Here is a 25,779-nt window from a genome sequence, read left to right on the forward strand (position 1 = left end):
AAATAGATAGATATATTTGATCCCCTGTATCAAATACATTGATAGTGTTAATGTACATGATTAGACCATTGGCAGAGGATGTAAAATGATTAGCACTGTTCCACAAACTGACTTTTGGGAGGAGGTACCTGCAGCCAATTGCCTTTTTTATTGACCTACGTAATACTATTTTTATATGTAATAGTTTTAAGTTACAGGTTGTAAAAATCATTTTATCTTTGAAATCAATATTGATGTGTCATGTACTGCCTCAGTGATGAACATGATCTATTAGTGCCATCTATTGGCTAAAATTATTATTATTACCATGAATACATCTATCAAGACATGCTTATAGTCTTAGAATTCAATATTAAGTTTGTGATCTTGAAAAAATAATTTGGTATTGAACGTGGTAATAATATTACTTCGACAATAAAGACTCTGTTGATAAAGTGAGACATTATGAGGAAGAAGTTTATTGAGGAGCGAAACAGAGACATAAAAAATAACAACGGATGCAATTTCCCAGTTTAACATTATCCCCTCTGCTAAAGAATGCCATCTCACTCAAACTGGAACCATTTCGTTGTTGTTCTTCAGCAGATTTTATTTTATTTTTTCAACTTTCCAATTCTCTTTCTACATTTAGCTTTGGCAATACAGAATTGTAACTCATGCCGGTAAGGCAGTCTAAATTAGAGAGAAGAGAGCATTTAGTGAATAGAGACACAGAGAACGATTAAAGCGCTAGGATCCTTGATGAGGTCTTAATAGTCCACAGGTACAGTATCTCCTTATCATTACCTATATACATCAGAACACAGTTTAGGCCCACATACACAAGAACAAACTGACAGAGAAGCACTTGAACATTGACAATACCACCTTAAGCTCTGATGGAGATGCTGACTGACTAGCTTCGATGGTCGTGAGAGAAGAGAAAATACGAGAGACTAGAAGAGTTGAGAAAAGAGAGTGCTAGTTTGTGATGGGCATGGAGTTGCAAGTTTCAAACCTGAGAAAAAGGCTAAATGGAAACATGTAAATGTGTGTTCTTTGTAAGTTCAAGAGGGAACTTGTGTTAAGTTGTTGTTTTCCATCTTACAAGTCAGCATCTGAACCTGAGCTTAAGGCTGCAAGGGTCACAACTTGACCATTGATACAGCACAGGTGGACACCTATGACAAGGTTAAATGTATTATTGAGGCTGTTTCCATATAGAGAATACTGACGGTGCTCCTCAGCCTTGCTATGTGTGTATGGCTGCTACTACAACACAGGAACAACTCACAAAAGTCCAACATTAAATTTAACCCCAAGGGTTTATGATTCATCATTAACAGCTTTGACCATGAAAACAAATACAACTGAAACGCCAACAAACGTGCAGACGGACAGCACATGCACACGTGTCCTCACACACTCGCACACAGAGTTACTCTCACACAAACACGCACACATACTACGATACAACTTATGTTCCTAAGAGAACATTGAGCTGATAATTAACACTTAAGGGGGCATTATACAATAAATTAATACAATACTAAATCAAACCCAGCCTACATATAGGCAAATTAGTCCCTCCCCTGTATACATACACACAAAACACACTCACACACACTCTACATACAGTACACACACTCCCATGCAATAAAAGCAGCTTATGTGCCATGCTGCATTTTGGAATGAGTAGGGCAGTGCGGCTGCTTAGCGTATTTTTATGTAGAAGCAGCAAGTGGGGGTAGTGGCTGATTTGTTGAGGAGTTTGTGAGGGGTGGGGGGGGTGGGGGGGGGGGGGGGGGTTGAGGTTCCAGGGACCGATACTGGGTAGTGGATCTGCTAAGCAAACCTGGACCACAGGCAAGCAACAAGCGTACATACACATACACCACAATACAAGTACCATACTGTACATAGATATATGGACATCGTCACCTGGCAGGGAATTAAGGGTCAAGGGTCAAAGACTTCAGTGTCTGCACTAAGGAGGGACCAGGATGGCAGAGCCATGGCTAATAGAGGAGGGATGGAGAAGATGAGGGAGGGAGATCAGTGTATGAGGAACCCATTTAGATGTTTATGGCGGGGCTTGTCTTGTGGGAGATGGCGGGGGCCGCCGGCTTGAGTAGAACATTTGTATGGAGAAGCGTCAGAGAACAGGACAGATAAGAGATGAGAGTAATAAATAAGACAAAAGGAGACAAGAAAAAAGACAAGATCAGTCTTCATGGAGCTTAATAGAGATGTGTGAGGCTTTGTTTCAAAGTACAAATTGTACACATTTCTTTAATGTCTCACACAGTCAACATTACCGATGTAAAGATTGTTAACAACAAAAATGCGTAGGTTGATGAAAATATTGGTACAACTGTCCAGTTTTTAATTTTAAATATGAAGCTACTGTCATCAGCCGGTAGCTTAGCTTAGCATAAGACTGGAAACTCTGCAAAGCTCTGCAAACAATCTTTTGAGCATTTCACTCTTTTAAAAAAAACACACCTATTGTTTAATTTTTAGCTCAATATTTAGAGTATTTACAATTTAGGGGGGAATCAGTACTGATAGTATACGTCATCATGGTCACCTGCAAAACTGTTGTTAGCTGGATTTCCATAGAAAAGAAGATTCTATTTGATGTCTGGAAAGGTTTTAGCTCTTGATCTAGTAGCAGATATGAAGCAGTTAATACGAGCTGATGAGAGTTGATTCTGAGCAGGCAGGCTTGATAAGGTAGAACAGCACAAGAATACTCTGTAGTTTTTCAATAATATTGTTGTATTTTCAGCTAAATGTAAAGTGAAAAACATCAACATCTATAGTTCTACAGAGAGATAGACATACATAGATGATGATTCCAAATCAGAAAGTGTAGTTTTAAGGGCATCTTCCTTTTTGTTTGCATCTTCCTGACATATAAGTTATGTGAAGTCTGCATTTACCTGGGGATGCTAGGAGGGGCCCTGTTCGGGCGGCTGGGAGCCTGAGGGCTGTCAGCACTGTTATTGAATGGCCCCAGGGGTCCTGGACGGTTTGGTGGTGGAGGGGCCCCTCGGGGAGCCGGGCGCTGGCCTGATGACATCCTCCTGGAGGAAGTGGGGCTGGCTGGAGGAGACCTGGAGCAAGAGAGAAGATAGAGCATTGATTAATGTTTAGGACGGAAAGAGTGCAGGATGCATTTGCATGCATGATCAGTTTAATTCTAGTAACTTTACCTGCGACCACCTGCACCTTCCACCCAGGAGCTGTCAACAGGCGGAGGCATGGGGACGGTGATGGTGGAGGTGGAGATATCACCAATGATGACCAGGGCCTCCTTAAGGGCCTGGTGGGTCCTCAGCACCTCATCCCTCCTCTGGGCCTGCTCCTGGGACTCGTCCATCAATGCATTCTGGTCACCTGCAGAGTACAGCTGGGCCAACAGCTCGGCATTGATAAAGTCCTTGACCTAGTGGCAGGAAGAGGTAAGATGATGAATCAGAATAGTGAAAATTAAGAAAAAGAACAGGCCTTCCAATGTTTTTTTTTCTTTCACTCAGTGGATATCATGTCACTATTGGGACTTGAATACAGTAAGAGTTAAAGAAAGTGGTGTAAATGAACATCTGAGGGATCTTTTCTTACATTGTTGATCATCAGATGCATGATGGCCTTGGGCATGAGGTCCCGGATGCACTTGTTGACAATAGCCATGTAGGAGTCCACCAGGTTACGAATGGTTTCCACTTTGCGCTCCAGCTGAGGATCCATGGAGAAGTTCTCTGTGGCGGTGGTGGTCTCACTCTCAACCTATAGAGGGAGAAAGGAGAAATACTTTTGAAACAAGGGAAGAGGGAAAATGAGAGAGGTGCATGAGAGAGGACAGGACTACGTTTACAAAAGATATTGGGTGCATTGTATGAAACTGACTATTTAATACAGAATTTGTACATGTTTAGTGAAATAATGGCAAGAGCATTCTTAAGTGTGAGTGCTAGTAAACTAAGGAAAAGGTTTTTGCCAAATGTGTTTATTTCAAGCAAAATATGTTCAAATATGGAAAGTTTCAAATTAGTAACATATTTATGTGGTGGGAAATAAAATAAGATTCATTTAAAAGAGGAAAGGTAAAGTCAAAGCTAAGAAACTCTCACCCAGATAGTAAAGGACCAATTGAGAGGAGAATATGAATGAGTTTGCTAACCGCAAAGACTTTCTCAGGATAGACCCCGGCACGAAGGAGGGAAGATTTCCAGCTTTCCACATCCTCCTGAGAGTCACAGGCCAACTCCAGGGTGCGATTGTCCTTGTACACATTCCTGAATAACCATGACGCAGGAGAATATGCACTCATTTTACACTATTCATTAAATGAACATTACAAATTGATCAAACTAATCTATGAATGATTACCTATTTAAAAACATGAAGACATGCTCCCCATTGTTACAAAAAGTGTTCAACAAAAATATATAAACTCTGACATCTGGTGTTAGATTATCTGCCTCCTTCCATGTGGGATGTTTTGTTGTTTAATCCTTTTTTGAATTCCGAGCCAATAGGGATGAAGAAACTGAAATGCCATAAAACATTTTACAGGATGTTGTACTCCAATTACTGAAAACGCAGGCCTGACACTTAACAGCTTCATTGTGTCATGAATTTTATTTTATTTTTGTTATCAATCTAATATTACAAAATTAAGACCCTCAAGTAACTTGTTTTTACAATAATCCCTGGCAATAATTCACTGTAAAACGTCTGGTAATGTTAACAATTATTTTACAAATCTTTGTACTTCTTGAACGTACTTTTTTTTTTTTTAAACTTCATAAACTGAACCGTAGATCTATAACATATAGCTCCAGTTTGCCCAAGCCTGCAATCATGCATACATTCATGCTTACATACTGTACAAATTGCATAATCCAAAACATATTTCAGCCGGCACACCAGCACACGGGCATTGGACTCTCTAGCTTTATCTACGGTATGTGATTGCTGTCAAAAGTATTGTTTTATTTGCAGCCACATGCAAAGTAGAAGTTAACATGTTAAGATCTCACAGCTGACCTTGATTCTGTATTGAAAATACAGAATATGTGCTTGCTGGACATAAAACTCTTCTCCACATCGCGGACCTTTAGGTTGTCCAGAGGGAGCATGTACTTCTTCTCTTTCTCCTGTGAATGAGGAAAACAGAAGGTTTGGATCACGAGCGCCTTCATGACTAATGCAATTTGCTCCGTTTCTTATTTTCATGAATTCCTGTGCAATGAAATTGACGCCAATTGTGCAGGAGAGAAAGGTGAAATCAGGTTTTTAAAAAAGGGGGAGAGAGGGGGTAAGCAAAGAGAAAAGAGAAAAGGGGGTGACAGGAGGGAGGAGGAATGGGGGAGACATGAGAGTGGGAGGTAGGGGGGAGGGTGTGTGGAGAAGGGGGAAGCAGAGACAGGGAAAAAAGAGGGAAAAGGAGAGCACATGTGGAAGTCATTAAAGTGTGGGTCGTTCTTCACGGTGCGTTTTGCCAGGGAGAGCTAGTAGCTAAAGGCGGAGTAAACTGAGTAAGACGGGGAAAATGCAGATATGTGTAAGCACCGGAGGTCCAGTGCTCAAACACAAAGCTCCTCCTCAGAGGTAGAAGCTGAAGCACAGCTGTATCACATTCAAAGAGGGCCTTTGACAGATGCTTAGGTTGATGAAACTCTGCTCTTCCTTTTTACTCTCCATCCTAGCCTCCATCTTTCTTAACGCTCTCCATCTTTTTTTTCATCCCTCCCCCTCTATACTTTCTCAATATTTTTTCTTTCCATTCCAGAGGGGCCCACTTCCTGCCCGATTTTTTTTTTGAAGAAGGAGGGAGAGAGACCGAGAGAGGGAGAGAGGGAGAGATTAAATGACAGCCTGGCGTTAAAACTCAACATCTGGCAGTGCTTAGCAGCACACAGAGAACCAGGGAAGGAGGGAGAAGTTAAAGAGACGGCGGCGGGTGAAGGAGGAGGAGAGACCAAGAAGAAGAAACAAATGCGTGGATTTGCAAAAGATTTGCAGAAGAAAGCCCACATCTGGTGTCAAGCTCCGGGAAGAGGTGGTAGATAGTCGCAGGTAAGAATTACCGAGGATGAAGAGAGACGAAAAAGACAAAACTCTGCAGACTCTTCTGGGTTTTATTCCCCAAGGGGTCACTCCAGCCCATATATGGTCACATGGGTCTCCTCCCTCTTCCTCCCTCTACCTCTCCCTTTTCACTCACTTACTTACCCCCCCCCCCTCCCTCTGTCTCTCTCTCTCTCTTTCCCTCTTTTTTGTAATACCCCCTCCCTGAACGTGCAGCCAGTCTGTCCCAGTCGTCTGAGCGAATATGCCACGTCAAGGCTGGATACTCTTCATGGCCGGCGTGACCAAAACGGACCGCGAGGGGACGCAGAGCTCAAACCTCTACCAAAACAAATAAACACGCCAAGAGACTTGCACCAAAAGGCTATCGGAAGGCGCCAAACATGGATGAGGCAAATCGCAGTTTTGAGGGGTTTTCGATAGACGGGATCCTTGCTGCCAAAATGGAGAAGGGCGAAGGGAGGGCACAGACGACATAGCCGCCCGCCAGCATCTGGAATGGCAGAAAACAGCACACAGGGCCTGGCTCTTAACTCCGGCTCCGTCCACCCAGTGTTCAGACTACCTGTTCATTATCATACTGGTGTACAGTAGTCTGCACATTGGTTAGACTGGGCATGGACCCTCTTCTGTCAGTCTGTCTTTCTGTGTCGCTTTCTTTGTCTCTCTGTTGGCATTTCAAGTCTCCAAGATGTGTGTATGTGTTTTTTGCATCAGTTCCTTCTGTCTCACACTTTGCTATTTTTCATTTATTCATAATCTGTATGTGATCTATATTCATCTGTATTTTGTCATAAGTGCATTATAACGCTCGCCATTTTCTTTTCACTTCTTTTTGGAATAAAACATGCAACACACATTTTTTTTACAATAACTGCAGATTTGACAACTTGCTGTGAAAAAAGGTGTGAAAGAATTAAGATTTTGAGCCAAAACGATAAAATATTTGAAGTCAAAACTCACAAAATGGCGAGCTCACATAATTTATAGCATTAATGAGTAAGTGTGCAGGCTGCTAGTCTGGTGCTCTGTTGAAGATGTGGTCCACTGGAAGGGGGAGGAGCGAGTGTGGCTGCAGAGCATCTGACATAGGCCAAAGGAACGAGGGCCAATCAATCAAGTGGAGTTTGAAAATACCGTCAGACACCTCTAGTGAAGTTATTTCAGTGGGTGGCCAAAATGGAGTTGGACGATTTAAGGACACTGATGTAAACTAGATTGCTGTGGTGTCAAATAACTGCAAAGGGCTGCAGAGTGTTCTGCAGATGGGGCAAGATCCCCAGTACACAAAGAAAATATGTGCACACAGGATGCGTTACATTTGACTGGTTGGTTAAAAATGTGTTATTCTATAAGCTCTTGTGCTGTTGGACTGTAGGGAAATTCAAAGAGTGGACATGAAACTTCTATAACTGTTGCAAAACAGTGACTTAGTGTCCTTAAGTGACAGCTGCTAATGAAGTCCAAGTCAGGATATTGATATTTAATAGAGGGGTTCTCTCTGCCGAAGCATTGGAGGCTGATGTTTGGATTTAAAACTCTGGATTTTCCTGCCAAGAATGCGAGCAGTGCCAAAGTAACTGCCAACCACAGGAGTGAGGAGGGTGTGTGCGTGTGTGCGTGTGTGTGCGTGTGCGTGTGTGTGTGTGCATCCATTCCTGTGCACATGCATGCGTATGCTTATGTGACTATAGAAAGTTCATGGGGTGTAAAACAGAAATATGCAAGGCGAAGCCAGTGGAGTCTATACTTTCCTACATTACCAAACTAACGTATCAAATGACATTGTGCGCAGCCCATGTGCTCTCTGAGGGCTCAGTATGCGTTTATATATTTTGAGTGTCTGTGAGTGAACATTTGGTCTGTTCCAAATGTGCACAGAAGAAGTGAATGCCTGAACTTCAAGTGGAAAGAGATGGGGAGAGAAGAAAAAGAGAAAAGAAAAGAAACAAATGGAAAGACTTAGTCTTCACGAATGTAAGAGTGACTCTTCAACAATGCTCACAAAGAGTGAGTTAATTGACCTACGTTTAGCTGGAACAATTTATACAAATATTTTCTATAATCCAGACTGGAGAGAAGACCAATTTTCTCCTTTTGCACAAATATGAATTCTACTCTGTATTTCTCTTGGAACTGCACCCTGGGAAGATACTAACAAAGGTCCAATAATTAAACAACAAAGCAGCAACAACACCACCTGGCTGAAGGAGTTGCAGTGTGTCTGCCTATCTACACTTGCTGTGCAGAATAACCTCCAACCTGTACAGCAGGCACAGACAGGCAGATAGACATCAGCCCGCCTAATAAGCCAGCAGGACGGACCAAATGCTGTGGCACAAATGGTGTGCTTTTCCCCCGAACCAGTATGCTGTTGTTGGTCTTTATGATGTATTATCAGTGATGATGGAAATAAAAATAATAAAATTCATCCATGAGTTCCAAGTCTTCTACTATGTGTATGAATTTAATTCCTGGTTCCATTCGGATGGATTGGAAGTGATTCGTCATCCATTGGTTTTAGTTTTGCTAAATTCATAAAGAGCAATTCCACAAAGAACATTTTTCACATTTTCTGAATACTTTTCCCAGGTAATTTCCTTACCACCAGCATACATTTTATAGGAAACATATAACTGGGACATATTACTATCTGACCTTATTGTATCCTCATCCTGATCTAAGCATCAAGGTCACAAATATTAATTAAAAAACAAGACCACAAACTCTCTAACTCCTGAGAGAAATATCCGTCTCTTTAGCTGCTAAATACTCTGATCTGAAAGACAATGAAATGTTCGTAAAGCCGAGGTGGGACTGCAGAGTCAGTGGAAATTATCTATAGATTTGTTATTACAAGCAACCCCTTTTACTTCTTGAACCATTGTCATTATAAAGAATATTGCTGCTCTGCTCACCTCGTCATCCTTAAACCAGGAGAAGCTCTCGGCAGTCAGCACAAACCAGTACTCCTTGGCTCCTCCCTTCATGATGCTGATGTTGTTGATGGTCAGCCAGCCTTTGCGAATGACCTGAGTGAAGGGTACGGTCAGAAAGTCAGAAATTGCTGTAATGTAAAATTTTAAATTTTTTTAAACGAAATGAAAGAAAATAAAACCAAGAAAAACAAGAAAAACAAGAGGATGAAAGGAGCTCTTCATCCGTGATTATCTTTTATAAAAAAAATCAAGTCACTCGCCAACAATAACTTCATTCAACACATAATGGCTAAAATGAATCTGTGCAGGTAATTGATGAATGAATTGCGATGAAATGTGTGTGGAGGTCAGGTTAGGTGTGTCATTGTGTTGTTGTGACTCACTCGGAGCCGAGCATGTGACTGTGTGTCAGTGCAGTCTCATTCAAGGAACTGTGTAACAATGCTTCAAGCAGAGGCCAGTGTTAGCTTGTTAAATGACCGTTGTGTAAGTGCTTCAAGCACACAATAAAGCATGTGTCTGTCAACTGTGTTAGGTGTGTTAACCCTACAAGCCTACACAAACAGGCCTGTGGGCACAGTGCCAAGTGATTATTAGGTTACATTATTGTCAGTCCTGCACCACCTAAGACTCACTAAGGAGGTTACCCAAATTATTACAGGCAAACATATGAGGGCTGTTTAGTGCCTGGATCTAAAAGAAATGATTCTAACACTTTTAGTCATAGAAATTATATTTTAACTGCCAAACCAAGGTGATTCTTAGTTTCAGTTTTTCTAGTTGGAAACCCCTTGTAGTCTTCGGGCGCTGGTGGGTGGAGGAGGTGTTAGAGAGTTAACGACTAGAAAGTAAACTCTTACAATCAGGCCTGATGCTGGAGGAGAAGAGGCCTGCAACAGAATGTGGGGGATTTAGAAACCTTGTGGCACTAAAAAATTGTAACCTTTCTAGTGCAACTTGTTTTTAAGAAAATGCCTCTGCCCGACAGTAGTTTACACAACCAATTTGGAATTCTTCAACCCGTCAAAAGCGTAAAACCAAAAGAATGCAGCGGAGCTGGAGAGCACCACCCAATGGGCAGAAGTGTTATTGCAGGCACAAATGACAATGCAAACCATAACCCACAATGAGCGATACTCACCAACAGACACCCATAAGAGGGCAGCTGAGATTCTCACTAAGGGATGGGGATGAAATGCAAAGTGGCACCTTGATGACACAGGAAGGGTTCAAACAAAGGGACACGTCTCAACAACAACACCAGTGATGATGGTGGCATAAAGTAATAGAACCCAATGTGATTCTTTTAATGAGATAAAATCATAAAACCAAAGAAGCAAAACAAACCACGGTACACAACTGGTGCCCCCACTAAACATAATACACCATGCATGGCTAAAACATAAAATAACAATAATGTAAATAAAATCAAAGAGGACATAAGGCTAAAATGTATACAAACATAAAATGTGTGCAATGCAAAGGATTTACTCAAATGAAAGAGTATCTTGGATCAGATTTCTTTGATTTCAGCATCTCTCTCTCCCTGTAGAGGCCATCCTGCTGCTGTATGGCTGCTGTGCAGTACTCCCTTGATCTTGTGCTCTGCTGTTTGTGTGTGACATGCAAGACATGACAAATGCTCACCTGATTTCCTGCTGAACTCTGGCTCTTATTAGCCTGACTGCTCCGCTGCTGCGCACTGCGGTGGAGAAACAACAAAACAGAAATGATAGGAGAGACAGGATGAATGTGGAGGAGAGAGAATGAGGGGAAACATCACAGGGGCAAAATGAAATCTTCTAAATATGTGTTCATAATGATCTATCATGGTGGAGCCAAGCTAATAGATGGAGTCTTTACTTAGCAAAGCCAATGAAGTCTTCGTGGTTAGTGTTGATGTATGAGAGCTGGATGTCTATCAACAGCAGAACCTGCAACAACACAAAACATTGAACATGAAGCAAGTCATTCTGAAAGGAACATAGTAGTTTGACATTGTGGGAAATACTCTTATTTGCTGAGTGTTAGATGAGAAGATTAAAACCACTCTCATGTCTGTATGCTAAATATGTAGCTGTAGCCATTAGCTTGTTAGCTTAGCATAGGGCGCAGGGGAAAACAGCTAGCACATAATTGTCTGGCACATAAAACCACAATGTGTTGTTTTTACAACTAGCCTTGTGGAACAGATTAAACACACCAGATATAAAATGTTAATTAGTGAGCTTTTGAGATTATGGCGTGGAGTTTGTTATTTTCAGACAGAATCAGGTTTGCTGTTTCTGTTTCCAGTTTGTGTGCTAAGCTAAGCTAACCAGCTGCATGTGGAAGCTTTGCATGTAGCTACTGTACAGACATGGCAGTGGCAGTGCCAATCTCCTTCAAAATGTCCCAAAACTTTTTCTTTAAATGTAATACAGAATGTGTATTAACATGAATCTTTTTTTTGGTTAATTGGTAACTTGTTTATAGTTCTATATCATTACAAAGACAAATACAGATAACAACTGGCTATTGAGATATGTGCGCATACCTATCACAGACCTACCTCAAAAAACATATGCGTATAGCCATAATTTCGAACTGATGTGTGCTAAGGTCTGAGTGTTACCTGGTCCTTGGCCCGACTCTCCCTGTCTCGGATATGACAAGTCACAATTCTCTCAGTTTCCTCGCGCAGCATGGGGAAGGACTCCAGCTGAAAACACATGTCGCACATTATCACTCACTGCATGCAATGAGGAATGTGGAATAACGAATAATAATAAAAAAGAACTCAGAAACAAAAGTGGCCTCATTTTTCATTTTCCTTCTTCCATTATCGCATAATTCCCTTTCTGTTTCCAAACCCCCATACACCACATGATTTACCTTGTTGGAGCACTGGCGCACAGTGTTTATCAGTTCCTGGATGACCATGTCCACACACTTCACGCAGGGTCCCTTCAGCTTTACGACCTGCTTCTTCACAATTGCCTCAAACGCCATATCTGGGGTGAAAAGTCCAGTCCTGATACCCACCAAGAGGAAGAAAAAAAATTTATTATTATAATGAAACATATATATTCTGTGGAAGTCTCTGGTTGTATTAAAAAAAACGGGGGAGTGCAACATGTTTTATTGATGTGTTAAAACAGTCATGGATAGATATTGGACCGGTGATTGTTGTTGAAGGCACTTCAGGCTAAAATGTTGTGTTACTTTAAATGTCAGATTTCTCGCTTGGGTGGCAATTATTTTGGCTGTGGTGGCTAACCGCTGCTAAACACACAGAGAGGCTAAACTGAACATAAAAAAGAGGGAAAGCTAAAAAGATGACAGCCTCCTCCTTTGTTTATGAATTCTCATCCAAACCATGTAGTTTTAGGTTTTTACCAAATTCAAAGATTTGTATTTTTACTTGTTATGATGTTTATGTTAATTAATTAATGTAAACCGTATAATGCTAATGGTCAGTGGTAGCATCACTGGGAGGTATATCTCAAATATTTGAAGGAATGTTGTGCCTTTTGGATAAAATGGATGAGGCTGTGGTGCAACAGCAGGGAGTGTAGAACATTAAAACTATTTTTTTAGTTTTGTAGATTCATTTCTACCTGATACCGTGGATGTTTTTGATGGCATAACTGATCTCGCGCCGCATCTCCTTCTCATCACACTCCATCTGAAGGGAACAGAGGAGGAGTTTAGACAGCGGATACAGAGAACAGAGTTATTTAACTGTAAAATATTTGAGCAACCTAGGAAGAGTTGCAATTTTTACAATTTTACAAAAATGACACACGATGGGATTCCCGTTATGTATTTAAACCTTCAGATTTAAAATTTAAAAAAAGATATATGTATTTGAAAGAGGTCAAATAATTGCTTCCCCAGCAGATTATTTCACTTGTTTATTAAGTGAAATAATCTGCTGGGGTGCAATTAGTTGACCACCTTTTGCCATGTGCCATCTTCCTCTATGTGCAACATGTCACCTTGACCAGCTCAAAGGGGAAACGCTCATGGAAGATGCGGTTGATTTTTGCTCCACCAGACAGCTCCACTGTGTCCACCTGATCCCCTGAGCCCTCAATCCTTTTCTCAAAGTCCACAGAGAACTGCTGCACCATCCTGAAAACACAACAATGAAAAAAAACATGATAAATAATAGATCAGCAGTGACTTCTAACATCTAAAATAAGAGTGGATAAGCAATGGGTGCCATGGGAGAAAGTAATCTCTGCCGGAGGTCAGATATTTTGCAGGAAACTTAGCTTTTACCAACTAAGTATCATGTAAATACTCTTGTTGTGAGAATAATGGGGCACTGACTGCAACAGCTGCTTGGTTTTGCGGGATGGGTCATCGGGTCGGTATCCCCGGTATTCCTCGGCCTCCTTGTCCAGAGCCAACAGCTGGGACTGCAGCTTGCTTCGGAAAGCTGGCAGGGTGTCCCGGATGTGGTTGGTCAATTGCTGTGTAATAAGTAAATTATGTTATTGGTATTTTTGCTGTACAGTACCAATCAATACTGTCTATTTCGCTGCAATCATAGATAATGTATAACACAGCAGACAAAATGTGGAATGCCTGTCTGAGTGAAATTATTAATTATTAGGAGCGAGTGCATTTTCCACCGATTGTCCCTCACACTGATGTGCCATACAATGGAAGAGGGGAAAAAAACGTCCCATGATTGATTAATTATGTAAAGTCTTCTGAGGGAAAGCCCCAGGAGTAAATCTATGATCACCTCGTTGAGCACTCTCTGCAGTCGTGGGGTGCCCATTTTCTCAGCCATGTGCCTGTATGATGAGTGGCTCAAGAAGAACTTCCTCTCAGCCTCCATCGCTGCCTTGATATCTTTCTTCCCATCGATGTCCTTTTGACTGCGATTCACCACTCCAATATATCCTGGGAATCAATAAACATGGAACACAAATTGAGAGAAATAATGAAAGTTAACCCCAAGATATAATGCCACGAGCGAGGCAAACAGACAAACAAGCAGTGAAGGGAAAGATTGTAGAACAAGAACATTGTTATTGGACAATGTGATAAAAAGCACAGTGAGATACTTTGAGAGTGAAAGGCAACAAGAGAAAAAGCAAGTTCAAGAGCCAACGTGATTCTGGCTTGCACAGCTCACTGTACTGTACAACAGACACATACCTCTTCGCAGCGGCAGCAACTTGTTCTCCAGTATTTCTCGGGCATCTGTGCCCTCGTCCATCAAATCCAGTTTGGTGATTACTCCAATCGTCCTCAGACCTAGAAAAGATCGTAATCGAAATTTAGAAATTATTTTACGAAGTTAAAGGACCTATTTTCACAATCGTTTAATGGTTTGGGTCACTTTTCGGAGTAAAAATGCAACACTTGTAAGTACCAGTTTCTTAAATGGGAGCTTTTGTTCTGTTTCCTATATTTGTAAATGTAATATGTCTGAGTTGTGGACTGCTGTTGAGCCCTTTAAAGACCTTTGCTCAGTTCCAATGCAGCTTTCCTTTATTCCATCCCTCTTACATACTTCTTCCATTACTCCTATTTAATTATGCTTCCATCACATCATCCTTTCCAAGCATCTTTGGCTGTTATCATCCCATCCCTCTTTTCCCTTCTCTTTTCTTCCATCTCACACTTCTTGTCTGATATTATTCATCCCTCCCACAAGGTCACTTTGTGCAAGACCTCCTGTTCTTTGCTAATTCATCCTCCTCTCCTGTGTGCTCCGGTCTGAAGGTCAAACTCCTTGGGCATTAAATTAAGTTGATTCCTTTCTTCCCCTTCGTCATTATCCCACTTCCAGTATCTATTTTTCCTTTGCGTCACCCTCTTCTGTCTTTTTTTAATTCCACCCATCTCTTTCTGATTTTCTTTTTCCTCTCTCCTTATTTATCTTTTGATGCTCTCTTTATTCTCCATTGTCACCTTCTCTCAGCCCCTCGTTTTCATAAATAATGTGTCACTTGATCAACCCGTGAAGGGAAAATCTGTTTTCCACATACACAGAGGTCAGAGAACAAGGTGAGACGCTGAGCACCATCCCTGCAGCTGATGGAGATTAGATGTCTTGTTCAGGTCAGTTTCACTAACCACAAGGCCACGTTTTACGTGCTTCATTCACTTCCATTCAACTTTCTACATCTGTCTTAAAGCCCCCTTCGCTCCCAATACCCTTTCCATGCCCTCTTGACCTTGTCTTACCCTGTGGATCGACATCCTTGGCCAGTTTAAGAGCATCAGAGTTGGCCAGGTCACAGTTGGCCGGAGTGACAGCCAGGATCAAGCAGCTCTCTCTGGTTATGAACTGCATGATCATGTCCCGGATCTGCTGCTCGATGTCTGCGGGCTGGTCTCCAACCGGCACCTTCGTGATTCCCGGCAGGTCGATGAGAGTCAGGTTCAGCACTGCACAGACACAGAAATGCAATATAAAACATTTCTGTTACCGATTGTTAGTCAATCTTCAGTATTTACTTGGTTATTCCCCTCTACTTTGCCCCCTACAGCAGGAACTGATTACATTAAATAGAACTAGGAGAGGGGCCTATTTGCCAGCTGTAGTAAAACATAAAAAACACAAAACAAATACAAAATAATGGAGCTCATTTCAAATTCCCTTCAATTCAAGGTTCTGGTTATAAAGTACAGCATTCACTTTTACAATGCAAACAATCTAAGGACATCAGTATTGCATCAGTATAGCATCAATATAGCCATAGTATAGCGTTGAATATGAAAATACCATATTTAGCCATATTAACACAGAAATTTAAAAGTATAAGCTGCCTCCCTTCAACACGGCAATAACATATAAATTAAAATATGTACTGTATAATTATTTTTCTGGCAAAACCACGTTCTTTGTTTTAGTGACCCAGTTTTAAAAAAATTAATAAATAAATAAATAAATTATGCCAGCAAAGAAAGGATGATGACTCACAGCTCGTCACAATCTACATTGATTCAAAAGTGTTATTGTGTGCTGTTACTTGACAGTGACAGGGAGGGAGATGAGCTTCGCACCGTGAGGGGAGTAAACACGCAGGTTGATGGGGACGGGAGATATGCCTTTGTTGGCCCCTGTGACACGGTCCGTCTCTCCCTCGATCTCTTGGCGAACCTCATCGAAGTCTGTGAACTTCTTCCCTTTGCAATGCAGGAATTCAGCCCATTCTGAGAGGAAGAACATTAAGATATAGAACTGGGATTAGTGGCGTCTGCGCTGTATGTGTCTGAGAGAAGAAGCTGGGATGAAAACAGTACCATTTAAAAAAAGGGGAGAGGGAGACGGAGAGGAGGAGGCTGCATTTGTGTGTATGTGTTTTTGTGAATGCTAGCTATGTGTGGGTGTGTGAATGTGTGTGCGCCCACCTGCAGTAGCACTGATAAGCTGCAGAACCAGGGGCCTGCGGGTGACAATACCAGATCCACGGGGCAGAAAGTCCCTGAGGAAAGACCAATCAAAAGTCATTATATCAATCCACAGTCAAAGTAGACATTTATCAAAGAGTATATGGATAGTCATTGGTTGCATAATTAAAATGTCATCTTGAGGCATTATTTCCTCTTAACTCTTGAAGGGAAAATAGATTATAATTACACCCTATATGCAAGTTACTGCCGGCCTTTCAATGTCATTCAACTGGTAGGCTATACCCCATGTTCAACATAGTCTGAGTGAAATAGGGGCCATTTTAAAACACAGCCACTCCTGTGGCTTTCATCTGCTGCTGCTGCAACCAAGTTCTCCAACAGCCCAGAACAATGTGACCTGCTAAACAACAGGTCAAAATGTAGAGCTGACAAGAAGCGCCCTCATTTAAAAACGATGATTTCACCGTTTCCTGAGGGGTTCCACATCAACATGTTTTTGTGTGTGTGTGTGTTTGTTGCGCACACACAGAAGTGGACACACACACACACACACAGGAGCTAAAGGTCTGTTCCAAGAAAACCTTAACACACATTGACCCTCGGAGCTCTCAAGATGAGTTAAAAAAAGAGCATGCAGCCCACTGCTTGTCCGATCAGCACTGTGCAGAGCCAGTTCGGGACAGATGGACCATTACTCAGCATCACGACTCTCAAGGAGGGCTGGAACAGGAAAAATCAATTCATCCATCTGGAACTGCAAACATGCATGTTAAAACTGCACAAGAAAGGAACTACTCAGTCACACTGAAGACAATCTAACTAATGTTGCACTTCCAAAATTGGGGGAACTTGTGTGCCACAGATTGAAAACATCCCGGTCAATATTAAAGAAAACAGAGGCTCAGACATTCACGATAAAGCTCCAACGACACTGTATCCTACATTTACTGCAACTCCATTGCATCTTTCATTAGAAGTACCCTGCTCTCATCTTTCAAACTCAATACCCACAGTGTAAGATCGGAGGGACCCTTCAATTGTGTACATATTATATCAACTGGCACAAACCCTGCACAGCAAAAAAAGAAAATAATTATACAATAAATGAGTCCATTTAGAGAGGTAGTTTTTCAGCAGATTCTGATAAAAGGTGCAATGCATTGGCTATAAGGCAGTATGGTGCCTCTTTATTGAGCAGCAAAAAAGGTTCTTGCAGTAGACATAAGCACATCATATTGTAGCTGTTGTGTAGTTGTTTTGGGAAGTGCATGTGATTCTGATCCATCTTTTAACTCAATTAAACACTTGAATGTGTATTTTCAACCGAATCACACTCCTTGCTGTTGAATGCTTTATCCTTATCATGAAAATATCAATTTAAATGCATCCGCTCATAATCTATTTGTTGCGGGTGACCAAAATACAGGGCAAGATGATGAATATTCATGTTTGTTTTCAGGAGTGGGAGCTGTACAGCAGGATGGTGTTTTAAAATGGTGACATGCAACGGTATGCACAATCTGCAAGTTGTACAGGGACAAAGAACATGACAGTATCATTTTTATGGCGGCAGCAGCATTTTAATGCCCTCCAAATGAGGGGGAGATTGATATTTCTAGGACTAGGAAGTAGCCTGACTGCAGTTGGTAAGGATTGGACTGACATCCCCAAGGTGCTGCTGTAACCCAAATTCTGCTTCCCTCCTCTGTCAGTAGCCACAGGACAGTGCTGCGTGTATAGAAAAATAATAATAATAATAATAATACACATAAAATAATAAAGGCATCATCACATGGTGCAACAGCGGTGACTCTCTACACAGAGATTGGCTCCATAGGCCTCTTATGTCATCCTCAAGGTTAACCAGAGAAGGGATTATCCTATTTCCGGTGGTCAATTTTACCTGCCTACAAAGTTCTCCAGCACCGAGCTCTTCCCTGCACTCTGGCCGCCGACCACTGCGATCTGCGGCAGGTCCAGGTTGCAGGCCTGTCCGATGGAGCTGAAGGCATCCTGCAGCTTGTTGACCAGCGGGATTAGATCCTCCATGCCACGGTTTCCCATGGTGCCTTTAGACGGGTGGACTCGGATCAGCGAATGAAAATGGAGCGAGAGAAAGAGCGAGAGGAGGGGGATGTGGCGCTGCTATATTAGTCCGGGATACCGCGGTGCTTGTTGATGTAGGCTAGTGAAGTCATCTAGCCGCGCATTGCCCCGAGCCAAGCGAGGGTCGTACGGACTGTGGAAGCAGAGGAGAGAGAGAGAGAGAGAGAGAGAGAGAGAGAGGCGCAGAGAAAAGAGATATGAACAGACAGGAACAGACAATTGCGCAGTTGCTCACCACAGCCACCATAACCTCTCTCTCTCTCTCTCTCTCTCTCTCTCTCTCTCTCTCTCTCTCTTGCCACATACAAACACACACACACACACACACACACACACACACACACACAGCGAGCAGCACGAAGCATATACTTTCAAGGGCATTTGGTGAGCGGGGCTTCATAGGCTCCCATACAGTCTCTCAGAACCAACCCGTGCCCTCCCGAATCCATAAACCACCACACGAATAGCAATTAATAAAAGGCAAAACAACGCATCGCTCGCAGCGTGCAGATTGACATTGATACACAGTGGGAAATAGTGTCGTCTTTAAATATAACGTGGTAATAATAAGACATTTTAGTGCGCCTACCCCGCCTCAGGAATCCCTCAGTGTTGTTGGTGTCCGGTGGTCCCGGTCGCTGTCCAGTGCTGAAACGACGCGCAGAGCAGGCAGCGACGACAAGTGACGAGAGCCTGGACGATTATACAAGCACCACCTGCTATGGCCGTGCATCAGCTTGATATCAAATTCCTGTGCATTAATTGTGTTCGCCTGTAGGCTTGGTTCCGGTCGGCTGAATGTCAGAGTGGTCTCATCCCGAACACAAATTCGCCTTTGACAGATTAATCATTTTTTTTCCCCCCTCTCCTTTGCTCCGCGGTGTAATTGCGAAGCTGTGCCTCGCTCTTTACACCATATCGACGCGGCGGAGGACCAATGAAAACCGAGGGATTGGAGACGAGGCAGAGAAACGCGGCACCCCATTGGCTGGACAGGTGCAGGTTAGGCTTACCTGAGCCCGCCTCCTGTTTACATCCGTGCCATTTCTGTCGTTGTGAGTCATGCGGCACGGCTGCGCATCGCTGCAACAGAAGAGGTGGATGCGCTCCTTCAGATCCCTGCAGTAGGTGCAGAAAACCATCGGTCGTACATTCCATACACTACATACATGTAGGCCTACAGGCCATGGCAGTCATTTTATGTCGCCTTGCTTTGCGCACAATAACAGGATGAGCTGCATACTTTATGACTTTGACCATATCGGGCCACGTTTAGTCTATGTGTCCCGATATGTCTGAAAAAAAAGAAAAGTGTGATGCTTGGTGGCAGATTGTCCCTGCCGAGCCAGGCTGGTGGAGGATGTCATACAGATGACCCTGTCAATCTGCCTTAACCTCTCGCAGGACAACCTCTGTGCTAGATCTCTCTTGCACAGGATGTGAACATCGCCTATCATTAGATGATCTAGGGGGAGAGATCTAATTAGCTCTTGAGCCCCTCTGCAAAGGGGTCGGATGCCCTTCCAACTGCCGGTGACAGTCAAATCTCCTCGATTAAGTCAGTATTTGTCCTTTTCATTATCGGCATGCTTTGGAGATGGTCTACTCGGCACATCATGTTGTATGTAGTACGCTGGAGTAACACTAGATGGCGTTACCAGTATAACCAATGCAGCTCTGCATTTGGGCCCAGTTGATATATGCTCCTTATTCAAAACATCATACAAAATGGTTTGGTAATATAATAGGAGACACATTTTTAGGTAGACACATTTGTTTTGTTCAATAATATCACAATCAAGGGAGTTAAACGTAGACCTATGTTATTTCTGATCTTAATATTTCTGTAATTTTCTGAAAACGGGTGAAACCAAATCTGTGGTTTTGGATATTATGAAGAGCTTTCCTGACATAAGAACTGTCGTAGCCTGTGACGTAACCTGACAGAGACAGGAAGAGTGAGCAGCGGTATCCAGTGACATAAACATAAATACAACACCTCCTCTCTCCCTCTCGCTTTTCTCAACCCTCCTTTTCATTTCCTGCCAAATATATTTCCTGAGGTGTCTGCAGTAACAGGAGAGTTGGTCCTGAGTGCACTCTGACGCCTTCAACAAGCTTCTAAATGAAGAAGGCTGGAAGACAAAATACGACGTGCTGAAGGAACAGACTGACGCCTTGAATTTACAGAACAATGAATGGACAGGAAAAAAATTAGGGTTTGAACGGCAATCTCATAGTTCTGGATGCATTTAAGGCAAATTATTAATCAATTAAGCCAGAGAAAAATGTCTCACAAGAACTATACCTACGAGGACAAAAACACTGCAATAAAGTCAGAGAAGGAAGCCCTGAGCCGAGAAAGTGGCACTCTTTAGATTGAGGTTGAGGAGCTCAGCAACACACTTCAGGGTGAGAATGCTTTGACCGACATCTACAACTCTCTGAGAGCGGAGAAAACCGCCATTCAACGACAAAACGGTGACCTTCATGAAGAACTCCAGAAGCTGAATAAAAAAAAGCGGACAAGGAAAAGGCTCTGGAGGAGAAGTGTGAGGCGGTGAAGGTGAAGAGAGAAAACAACCACAGACAACAAGTGTTCTCCAAGAACAAGTCAGCTAAATTAAAATTAAAATTAAATAGTTGTCGTCAGTGTCAGAAGTATTGAGTTTATATTTGTATGTGTCTTTCCTTATCATGTTCTTTCAGAAGTTGTCTTTAACAGCTCAAAAATACTTCATTTTTATTTTTTTTATCACCTTCATACTTCATGACATTTCTCTGAGAATTGCTGATAAACATGATTTTCAGAAAGTGGTTTTCTGAAAAGCTCCCAATTGTAAAAATACACGACATTGAGAGCATTAATAAAGCAGCAATCAATAATATGTGAAGGTGTGAGCGCCTTTTGAAAAACAAATAGAAAATGTAACAAGAAAGAAGAGCTACATTAAATATATATAGTGTCTATTTTTTTAGAACATTCCTGAATCCACAACAACCACAACTAAAATTAAGAATGCATGACCAAAATATGCTTTAATTTCGCTCTCGACCTGGTTACATTGAAAACAGACCAAGTTTGCAAACTATTCATGGCTTCACGGTTTCAGGCAAATACGTTTTTCTTAATTTTCCTGTTTGCAGCTAGTTTTAGTTGCTAAATCTTAGCATGACTTGCACCACAGTGGAAAAGTGTCATCAGTGGGCAGAAAACAGTGGGCCCCATTACGTAACCCAGATCCTGTAAACGGTCCAGTCGCATACTCACAGCACGCAGACAGACGGAATGACAGTTTGTGTTGTTGGTATAGGAAAAGAGGAATTTACTGAAACTGTAATATGTGCGTGTTAGAACCAGAGGAATCCCGCAAACCCATACTTATAAAAACAACATGCCTGGAGGGTGACGCTCTGACACATATTTCATGATATAGTCATGATTTCTACACTGTGTACTTAGATGACGCAATGTCAAAAAGGACAGACACAAACAGACAATACTTTGAGGGAAAACATATGAAATATTACCTTTCTTAGCCAAACATCAATTACGTTTGTCTTATTTTGAATCTTAAAATATCTTACTGTATTTAATAGGTTATGATTTGTACTTTTGACATATGATGATATTTTGCCGCAGTGGCTCTGAAGATGGCAAATGTTGGCAATGTTGCTTTGTCTATTGGATTACTTTGGATTATGACTTTAGTGATCCCATAACTTGTGTCCTATAGCACCAGTATATCGTCAAGATTCCAGTACTTTGATTTACAACCAAATATCTGCAAAACTAATGACATTCCCATCAGCCTCAGATGTGTTTTGTGTTAAGTGATCATTATTAAATGTTTTTTTATGTTCTGCAATAATCCACAATTCAATGTAAAACATCCCATTGGCTTTTTGTCAAGGGAACCAGTGCATTGCTAACTTCCTGGTTTGACCTTCAACAATACGTCATCCCTGCAGCACTCTATTTGTCTGCCCAGCTACTGGGGCTATCACTGCTTCCACCATCACATTTAGCTGTTAACATATTTTGACAATCCCATGAAACAGTGCATCTGCAGTGGTGCTCTACTGCAGCTCTTGTAGATGAAACTCAAAATACAATTCTCCAAAATGACAGTGACTTTCTGCCTGTCCAATCAAATCAAACAGAACTCCAATAGGCCATCAGTTCATGGATGGCACTGATCAAATTACATCACACACAATGATTGACAATAAGGAAGCAATGATACCATTTCATAAGAACGTCAAAACCCACAACACTTCCCGTGAGGCAGAGGACTCGTTGGAAAGACCTGCAGCAGGCACCTCGTGTAAAGTAGGTCGCATCAGTTGCATCAGATCTGTTTGTATGTTAGACTGTCTGTGTTTTCACAAAGGAAACTCTGGTGCCATGTCTGTGTCAGTAATGAGAACCTCTGGTGGCAACATCTGTATTGAGCTGTCGAAGACCAAACAACAGCCTCTGTGCCGCTGTGAGAATGAGGTTCCGTGTGAGTAGGCGTGTGATCCTCTGTGATTATACCCTCACAGTCGCAGCAGACAGTACGCCATCTTTAATGCTTTTCTCAGAAACACTTCCCACTGACCCCCTGTGGGCCCACTCAGTTAACATTACGTAACTTTAAACCCTCATTTCCATTCTACTCCCATCAATTGCTCACTATGAATCAAACACAGTGACTCACATGCGCTTCAGCAGCTCACATCACAACATGTGCAAAGACTGTCTCACTCTCTTTGACATTGTGTGTCTCATAAAGTGCAGTTAAGGCTCAAGCTCTGTGGTTCAAGTGTGAGATATGTTGTAAAAAATGTCACCTAAACATTGAGTCTAGGACGTTGTGTTCACGGGTGAACCACTCTAAACTAAATGGCCTAAATGGCATTGCAAACCAACAAGCTAGACTGGCACCTATGTAAAAGAAAGGCCTGTTGTGCAACACCTTACACCTGTAAATGCACGTCTGGCGAGCCCAATGATTGGTCTGTGATGGTGTTATTCAAAATGTGTTATTTGTCAGATAATGGAAACTTATGTTGTCAATGTCTTAATGAGTCAGTGTGAGTGAGCTGGCACGCCATCTAAATAGGCACCAAGCCCACCTTCCTACTCGATGAAATCTCTTCCTCTAAGTCACTGATCAGATTGTCGTGGCTGCTGCGCAAACAACTCAGCAATCACACTGTTTCTCTCATTACTTTTGTTTTTCTTCGACAATCACAATGTGCCCCCTCCTCCCTGCTTCCTGTTGCATAATATTATGGAAATCCTATTCATTCAAACGCAGCAGTAAAATGTCGCTGTAGAATTAAACAGTGGAAAATCCTAAACTGCCAAGAATGCTGGGGTTGTACTTTAAAAAGGGCTTTTTAAATAACTGCCAAAATAACTATGATGTCAACTATTTTTCACTCATTTCGCTGTCTGATTATATTACTCATATTTAGTTTATGATCATATTTAGGAATATATATCTGAGGAACTGTATGCATGCTACAATATAGGTCTGTGAGAACTAAGTTAGATCTTCCCAACCTGGGGGTCAGGACACCTGTAGGGGTCCCAAGATAAATCTGAAAATGTATGTTTCTGTGACACAGCATTACTGTAGGTTTAGTTTTTTTTCTTACTTTTCGTCTTTAATGGTATATGTTCTGTATATGAACAGCTACACGGAGGTCCAGTATCTCTAAAAACAAAAACAAAAACATTGTAACACACGGCAAGCACCATCTGAGTTACATAAAGAAAATACATTTCAGTGGTAAAAACATTGTGGAATACTGGTGAGTTTCCACAGGCCGTAAAACAGACAGGTTAACTAGGCAGTAGTTTGATCTTGTGGAACCAAACACAGATGTGCGCTGCAAGCTGTTTTTCAGGGTAAAATGGTCCATTGCTGTTGGTATTTATATACAATAGGGCAGTAACAGCATGTTGATGAAGGAAAAAGACAGAAGAAGTGCTATCAGTCCATAACTTTACCGATTCAGAGACCAAAATCATTTGCACACTTACAATGGATACTCTTGAGTTGGATTCCAGCAGGGACGTTTTGTGCTTTTGCCCTTTCTTGTTAACACAGAACCAGACCAGGTCCCAGACGTATCACATGGAGACAGTCGGGACACCGGTTGGCCACATGCCTCCTGTAAATAGAGAAAAGAAAAAGCCTGAGGTGACCGTTTTCATTATGAAAAGTTTTAGTTTCCACTATAATGTAACCAGTCAAAGAAAAATCCATAGCTTTATGCTTATCCTTTTAAGCCACGTTTTAAGCTTTGCAAGCAGCTGGGCTCTAGGGTTTTGGCAATGTCGGTCCATCTGTTCATCGGTTGGTCCACCACTTGGGTCGCGACTGAAATATCACAGAATCTGTTGAATGAGTTGCTATGCAATTGTATACAGACAATACTGACTTGTCTGTAGCCCCACCATTAGGTTGACATTTGTGTTTAGTGGTAAAACAAATAGTGGATATATTTACTCAACACTCAAAAAATAGCAAATAGCAGAGAGTAGACATAGTGAACAATATAGTAAACATCCCTGATGTCAGCATGCAGGGTTTCTGTGGGTTTGGTAAGAAGAATGAGAGAGTAGCCACATTGCATCTTCATTCTGAGCCAGACTGCCTGCCTATCCTCTCGTGCCAGACATCCAGCTGTGCAGAGGAGAGATGAGTACCAGTGTACCCTCAGGTCCTCTGAAGGACCAGTTTCCTTTGAGTCTTGTTGGCAAGTGGTGGCTTCAGATTCCCAGACTCCTATTCTCCCCAAAGCCCAAATTTCCCCCCATACCAGGACCATAAATTGAGTTTGTGGTTATTCACATAATGGTTTATTAGTAAAAACCATCAGTTAGTAAACAGCGCTGCAGCTGACCAGTAGACACATAAAGAGATGCTGTCCAGTCAAAACAACATGCCGAGACACAATGAAATGATTCGCTACAGGAAAAAACAAACATCAGATTGTGTATTTTTCCACTGATTCTGTGTGATTTTCACATTGTTTGTCTCTTTCAGCTCAGCTCAGCTCGTTACCACCAAAAAGAACACACAAGTGGATCTTTACATACACACTCCACACCCAGCTGGCTATTTCCCTCCCTGCCACACTCCTCGTCCCCTCCCACTCTGACAGTTAACTGTATAAATATCCTACTATCACCATTGCTGGGATTCAGACACTGACCTAGACACCAGCTAAAGATAGAAAGAAAAAAATACAAATCAAGTGGAGACACTACTGAACAGAGGAGTTGCATCTC

At 42.0% G+C, this 25,779-nt stretch overlaps 1 protein-coding gene across 1 annotated transcript; it reads right to left on the reverse strand.

Moving 5' to 3' along the window:
- Positions 1 to 438: 438 nt before the first annotated feature.
- dnm3b (dynamin 3b) lies at positions 439 to 25,710 on the reverse strand. Its single transcript, XM_034555806.1, has 23 exons — positions 24,526 to 25,710; positions 19,078 to 19,607; positions 18,286 to 18,621; positions 16,380 to 16,453; positions 16,032 to 16,181; positions 15,210 to 15,413; positions 14,175 to 14,273; positions 13,756 to 13,916; positions 13,335 to 13,477; positions 12,998 to 13,133; positions 12,617 to 12,684; positions 11,892 to 12,030; positions 11,632 to 11,718; positions 10,881 to 10,951; positions 10,688 to 10,719; positions 10,159 to 10,190; positions 8,997 to 9,110; positions 5,035 to 5,144; positions 4,166 to 4,280; positions 3,607 to 3,771; positions 3,198 to 3,430; positions 2,925 to 3,098; positions 439 to 2,105 (listed from the first exon to the last, which is right to left on the reverse strand). Exons 3-23 carry the CDS (start codon positions 18,444 to 18,446, stop codon positions 2,063 to 2,065), a joined length of 2,511 nt encoding a protein of 836 aa, XP_034411697.1. The 5' UTR covers positions 18,447 to 18,621; positions 19,078 to 19,607; positions 24,526 to 25,710; the 3' UTR covers positions 439 to 2,062.
- Between the last annotated feature and the right edge of the window lie 69 nt (positions 25,711 to 25,779).

This window comes from Cyclopterus lumpus, chromosome 17 (assembly GCF_009769545.1).
Source record: "Cyclopterus lumpus isolate fCycLum1 chromosome 17, fCycLum1.pri, whole genome shotgun sequence".
Classification (NCBI taxonomy): Eukaryota; Metazoa; Chordata; class Actinopteri; order Perciformes; family Cyclopteridae; genus Cyclopterus; species Cyclopterus lumpus.